At 41.6% G+C, this 7,199-nt stretch overlaps 1 protein-coding gene across 1 annotated transcript; it reads left to right on the plus strand.

The window, feature by feature from the left end:
* Positions 1-4,970: 4,970 nt before the first annotated feature.
* Positions 4,971-6,912, plus strand: LOC147901580 (cytochrome P450 77A1-like). The gene has a single exon (XM_087375143.1). The coding sequence runs from the start codon at positions 5,154-5,156 to the stop codon at positions 6,648-6,650; it is 1,497 nt and encodes a 498-aa protein (XP_087231269.1). The 5' UTR covers positions 4,971-5,153; the 3' UTR covers positions 6,651-6,912.
* Positions 6,913-7,199: the final 287 nt, after the last annotated feature.

The following is a 7,199-nucleotide window of genomic DNA, read 5'->3' on the forward strand; positions in this document are numbered from 1 at the left end:
ATGGATCTAATTATGCTAATTGAATGTTCATACACGAGGGCTCTAGGAGTTGGTTTAAGGATAGGAAGAAACTTGAGCACCCTAAAACTTTGTAGACTGGGAGGATTGTGACTCAAAAGCACGCTCAGTATTAGTTCGCACCATCACCCCAAAGGTTTCTCCAATAGTGCACACCCTTAACAGTGCCTATGAGGTCCGATCCAAACTAGAGAATCTTTATGCAAGGGATTCAGTGATGAGAGCTATTACTCTTTAGGGGAAGCTCTATAGTCTTTATTTCTCTAGTGGTAGTATGATGCAACCCTCTTGATGAAGGCTAAGTTCCTCCATGACCAGCTTTTGCCTATGGGAGCTACTTTGACATCCCTTTAGTTAGAACATTGATTCTCAGCAAGCTTCCATTGACATATGATATGGTATCCCGAGCATTACACATCAAACCATTGGATTTTGATGACCTATGCTCCTTCTTGTTTGAGGAGGAGTTAGCTTTACTATCCCAAAGCAAGTTGCAGGTCACTCTAGGTGGCAGTGAGTCACTTACATCTCAACACAAGGCCACTCTAGGTGGTAGTGAGGCACTTACATCTCAACACAAGGCCAAGAATAACAAGAGCAGGTGCTATAGGAAAAAAAGGGCATTTGGCAAGGAACTGCAAGTCCAAGGGTAAGTCTCAGGATTGGGAATCATCTTTAGACTCTATCTAGGCAAGTGGCTCTAAGACCGTAGGAGCTATGACTATCAAGTACCACAAGATAGTACCAACTTTTTGACAATAAAGGGTCTCCCTCCAGTAGTCACAACCCGAGAGGGCAATTGGGCAGGATATAGGGCTACTTCTAGTAGTACTCAATTGAGATTCTGGTAGGCGACCTATGGAATAGATGAGTATGGGATTCATTGCTTATGGTCATAAATATTTTGGCTCGATGAGTTCAAATTCATTTTTTAGTGTTCCTATAAGTGATCAATTCACTGTAAGTATATTGGGCATGGTGTGTTCCACAATTCATATTACTCCATTAGGGACTTAGTGTGACTGGCTTGGGAAATCACAATTAAGCATGACTCTTTCACATTCAAGTGGCACTTCTTTGGGGATTTAGGCTATCTGAATCTCTCTCCTCAGACACTCCTACAATGCTGGAAATGGTCCATGGTGGAGTCTTCATTAGCATGCTTCTCTAACCATTTGCTCAATTTGAGCTACAGAGAGGGTGTTAAAGTTGTGTGCATCTCATATTGCATGAGGGCTTCTATGTGGGTGTGCTCGTCCTTTTAGGATAGGTTAGACAGTATGTTTAGGCCTAGTTTGTAGGGTAGGAAGGACAACCTATTCTAGGGTTGGGTCAATTGACCTAGCCTGGGTTTATTGATCAACCCCTTGGGTTGGCGGCCATAGGCCAGGCCTATAAAAGACCTAGTCCCCCCCTCTTTGTGGAGCATCTCCTCAAGCACTTTCTTCTCCTCTATTTAGGGTTTACCACTACTATATATACAGTTTCCATTGGCTCTATCTTGTGTCAATTTTCTCTCTCCCTTTGTTGCACACTTTTGCATTCACATACCCTTACAAGTAAAACATAAGGAGATATGTTGGAGAGAACCCACAAACACACACACACAAGGGAGAGGATAAAGTGGAGATGAGAAGAGAGAAAACATGCATAGGTTCTACAATGTACAAAGTCCTCCTTTGTTACTCACAATCTTTGCCTTATATACAAACCTATTAAGTCTAGGGCTTTCTTATTTATGCCCAAACCAATTAAGGCTAGGTATTTCTTATTAATGTTAGTTTAGATATTTTCTTTATAAACTAAACCTTACAGCCATCTTATTGTACAAATCTAGATTTTTATCCTCAAAATGATGGACTCACAGTGTTAAACAAATATACAAAACATGAGGAAAATGTCCATCACATAGTGATGTAGCCATTGGTTTCTAGGACACGAGTAAATTTACAGTTAGAAGATCTTGAAGGAGCTAGAACACGTGAGAAGGAGCAATGGGAAGTAAGTGAGAGCAAGATACAATAGAAGTAGAATTGAGAGGCACAAGAGAGAAACATACAAGGAAATGAAAGTTGCACACATGTTTTGCTTAAATTTAAGAAAACAATCACACAAGTAAAACACCTCATAGACACAAATTGAATATCATGTGATGCCATGAACATCCAGATGAAATGTTATAGTCATTGCAATAATATATTCTTGAGTGAGTCTTTCCATTGATGGAATAATGTTTAGCATTAGGCATGCATTGGTGTCTTTACTAGACTATCCACATCTATTTCAAATATCTATTAAGAGTGTTTACGTTCCTCTACAAATACGTGTTGTATTTGTTCCCATGTTTGAATGCTCCAATAGTACCTACTTTGAGCAAAAATTTTAGGTAGTAAATGTCATTGACTAGCATATTCTATGATTTAATCAGCAATTTGCTATCATACGGATCTATGGAGGCAAGTTATTGTGAGGAAGAAGGATTTTGATGCATGCCACAAGTGGTATATGATGTAGTTAAGGACCTATCATCATGACATTATCACAAGTGGTATATGATGTAAGGAAAGGACATACCATCATTACGCATAGCACAAATTGGTATGTGATTCGAAGAATTAACATATCAAATTCACCATCTCATTCTTTTGAGAATCCCATTGCATGAGCATAGACTCGTAATGAAGAGGGGATGATACATTATGGCTCCTACTTCCTTTAAAAATCATAACAAGTTTTGTAATATGAAGGATATGAAAAACACCAACATTTTTTATTGTAGGAAATTTGCATGCTAAAAATCCAATTCTCATTGAATCTCATACATTTGCATTAACATAAGCAATTCTAGTTAAGATAAGCTTAGATTAGTAATTCTAATTAACATAAGCTACCTAACCAAACCTTGAAAACCTAATCTATCTTAACATTGACTTAACTAACCTAACATTGTCCCCGACTATCTCTCGTCTTAGGTTGCCTTCCCCTTGCCATCTCCCCAACTCTTCTCCTACTATCCTCCCTCCCCATTGCCTTCGCACCTTCCCTCACCCTCCCAGTCTCTCTTGCCAACATCACCACAGCATAGCCTCAATTGTTGCTGGTTGCTACATTCATAGCTTCATTGCTTTGCTTCCTTGTCTGGAGCCCTTTTTAGAGCTCGTGTCTATTGAAATCAAGAGCAACTACTTTTGAAACCAAAAGAGTAGAAATCTCAAAACATAACATAGCTCTTCACAAAAGTTAAGGGTGGTTTCAATGTCTTCAATGTGGGATTCATCATAAATTGCATAATAGGGAAGCCATTTCAAATCAAATGTATTCATAATATTTAGTTTTGATTTGTGACCATTGAACATACTAATTAATCAATATATTATTTATTTTTAAAGATAGAAGGTAATATTTGCCAAGAAAATGAAGGCGACAAAAAGAAGGAGAAGAAGAAGGAGAAGAAGTCTAAAAATATCTAAGCATGTCATATCATACTAGCGACTTCATTATTACATAAAATCACCCACAGTACTGACCATTTAGGAGTCATCTAGCTTGGCAATGCATAGACATAATTAGGCATCCCCAACCAAACCTCATAAAATGCATGCTCTAAAATGCCTTCCATATTTGGAGTAATTCCTCACTTGTAATAGTCTCCCACTATAAGTCTTACATGGGCAATATCTAGCACAAGAAACTAATAATAGAAAGGAAATCCTCTAACAAGTATCTTGAAGATTGTTAACCAAGCAACTCCCCAAAACCCTCAATTAAATGCAATAGTCCTACCTAATAGATTAATAAACACATTATCTACCTTTTTATGGACCCCTTCTCATAGAATGATATGACAAAAGGCTTTGTCTACTTAAATTAAGCAACTAACATACCACTAAGACCACGTTAGGTTGCATTGATTGCATTGAATAAGATTTTGGCTTTTAATGCTTAGCTAGTAAAAATCCAAGTGTGGTGACATTTTGAAAGCTCCCATAGAGAGTGCCAATTTCTTTGGCCTCTCATAAGAGCAAGGCTATATCAATTGACTAATAACAAAAGGTAATTTACACAAGATGTATGTTGAGGAAGGTTCCCCATTGCTGACTGAGAAACGTCCCAAAACCCTTGACTAAAAGTAATAGTCTTACATAACGGAATAATAAACACATTATCTACATAAGAGACACACATTATCTACCTTTGTATCGACCCCTTCTTACTAAATTATGTGACAAATGGCTTTCTCTACTAAAATGTCATGGCTAACATACCAACTTTTAATGCTTAACTAGCAAGGAGCCCTCATCACACTTCGAACTGTCCAAAAAAGCAAGGTGAACCTATTTTGTGGCCTTACTAAGAGTATATGGAAGTGCTAGGTTTTTTGGCCGAAGGTTTGTTTTTCTTTGTGAGGTTTGTTTTTCTTTGTGTTGAGCCGTTTAATTTGTATTACTTTGTAATGGGTATTAAATTTTAGGTTGTCTTTCTTTAGTACTACAATCCTTTCATTAAAGGAGGCCATAGTATTTATCAAGACTTTTATAGCAATCGTGGAAAGGTGTGCTAGCATGGTCAACGAGTACAATTCCCCTTTCACATGAAGTGCCATGAGGGGATGAGTGGTTGAGTACAATTCCCCTTTCACATGAAGTGCCATGAGGGGATGAGTGGTTGTTATATTAACGAAGGTGTGGTGACACTACCCTTTACAAAGAAAAGGATTGCTCGCCCAGAGAGTCAATGAAGATGCTCGGTTGGGGTGGATGGACCCACCCACTTTCCACACATAAAAAATTTAGGTGATTCCAAAAGTTGAGTTAGCTCTCACCTCTTGCCCACCATCATAAGAGATTTCTTGGGCAAGCAACCTTGGTTGCCCAAGCTTGGGCACCTAATTTCTAATCCTCATACCAACATTTTGTTTCCTGCCCCAAGTTGTTTTAAATGACCTTGTGGGGTTTGTGCCACCATGTTTTGGCTTCCTTTGTATGCGCTTCCCACATGCAGACTTCTTTGTTTTTGGTTGACACGCTTGCCCCTCAGCTTATCCGAAGTTCAGGAATTTTTCTTTAGGACTTTGCATCGTCCGATTCGAACTCAGAACGTTGCTTGTGGGTTGGGTTGCAAGCTCCGGCTGGGCTATGGCGGAAGCGATCCTCGCGATTGCTCTTGCCTCTTTCGCCCTTTTCTTCTTCTTCTTCTTCTTCCTCAGAACACCTCCTTCTCAACTGAAGCTTCCCCCGAGCCCCCCCTTCCTCCCCCTCCTCGGCCATATCCACCTCCTCCCCCGAGCTTTCCGTCGCTCCTCGCTCGCCTCCCTCCGCCTCAAGCTCGGCCCCGTCTTCACCCTCCACCTCGGCCAATCCCCCACCATCTTCGTCACCTCTGCCTCTGCTGCCCATGAAGCCCTCGTCTCCAAAGGCTCCCTCTTCTCCACCCGCCCTCGCTTCCCTTCCCGTGCCCTCTTCACCAGTAACTATCGTAATATCAACGCCTCCTCTTATGGCCCCTACTGGCGCTCCATGCGCCGCAACCTTGTCCAGGAAATGCTTGGCTCTGGTAAGCTCCATGCCTTCAAGCCCGCCCGCACTCGTATCATCTTCCTCATGCTCTCCCGCCTTCGCGACCTCGCGCGCAAAGACGGCGGTGTCGTGGCTGTCTACTCCAATTGCCGCATCGCCATGTTTCAGCTGCTGCTCTTTATGTGTCTCGGAGTTCACATGGAGGACGACGCTGTCTTAGAGGTATCCGACCTCGTGGAAGCGATTTTGCCTCTTCAAGCGGGGCAACTGGGCGATTTCTTCCCGCTCCTGCGAATCTTAGGGTGGAGGAAAACTCAGAAGGCGCGTGCCCTGCGCCAGAGGCAAGTGGAGCTGTTCACCTCATTGATCGAGCAGCACAAGAAGCTTCAGAAGCTGGGCGAACTAACTCCCGACAGCTATTTAGAGACACTCTTACGCATAGAGGGTGAAGGAGAATTCGAGCTCTCCAATTCAGATCTGGTGTCTCTTTGCTCAGAATTTTTGGTCGCGGGAACAGATACCACCGTGAACTGTATGGAGTGGACGATGGCTCATCTGGTAAAGGAACCGCAGATTCAAGCCACTCTTTACGACGAGATCGAGCGAGTTGTGGGCAACAGACCAGTGGAAGAGGAGGATTTGGGCAACATGCCGTATTTGCAAGCGGTAGTGAAGGAGACGCTGCGTCTACATCCACCTGGACACTTCACGCTACCTCACGCAGTGACAGAGCCATGCAAGCTAGCAGGATACGATATACCAACGAACGCCATAGTCAATTTCCATATAGTATCGATATCTAGGGATGCAGTGATATGGGAAGAACCGATGGAATACAGGCCGGAGCGATTTCTGAGCAGGGAAGTGGATATTACAGGAACGAAGCAAGTGACGATGATACCGTTTGGAGCAGGGAGGCGGATCTGTCCAGGGCTGGGGCTTGCGTTGATGCATGTGGAGTTGTTTATTGCTCGTTTGGTGCAGGAGTATGAATGGAGGACAAGCAAACCTGGAGAGATTGTGGATTTGTCTGAGAAACAGGTTTTTACAATGGTGATGAAAAACCCTTTGAAGGCTTCTATCATACAAAGGCATCATGCACAAGGATCAGAGTAGCGGCGCTCAATACACTTCTGCTCTATAGAGATACACTTGTTATGGAAGATGATAAGCTCAACATGCATTTCAGTTCTATGCTATATCGCTCAAGGTTTCTCATTCTTCATTGAGTGGTTGCTCACTTTGTTTTAGAGATGCACTTGTAATGGAAGGTACTCTCTAAACAGATTTGAGTTCTATGTTGTATGCGATTCCGTTGGTATTTACATGCTCAAGTTACGTACTTTCTTTATATTTTAAAGTTATAAAGATCTAGTCCAACACATCGACTTGATTGTTGGTGATATGAGGTGCCATACATCCATTTTATTCATTACTTCTATATAGGAACAATAGTGGCTCAAAGTTGCCTACATATGATTCAATGGACTAGAATTAGTTTTCTCTAACTTTGGTTTTCATTAATTGTTCAACAACTTTGAGAATGGAGTTTTGATTTCATCGAGAGTGTATGCCCATAGAATTGGGTTCTTTAAAGAATGAAATGTTCAATTCATAAATTCGATAGGTTCTTTCTTGGCACCAGCACACACCACTACACGTCAT

Source organism: Dipteris shenzhenensis, chromosome 5 (genome assembly GCF_047967505.1).
Source record: "Dipteris shenzhenensis isolate YYH24624 ecotype China chromosome 5, Dip_SZ_1.0, whole genome shotgun sequence".
Lineage (NCBI taxonomy): Eukaryota > Viridiplantae > Streptophyta > Polypodiopsida > Gleicheniales > Dipteridaceae > Dipteris > Dipteris shenzhenensis.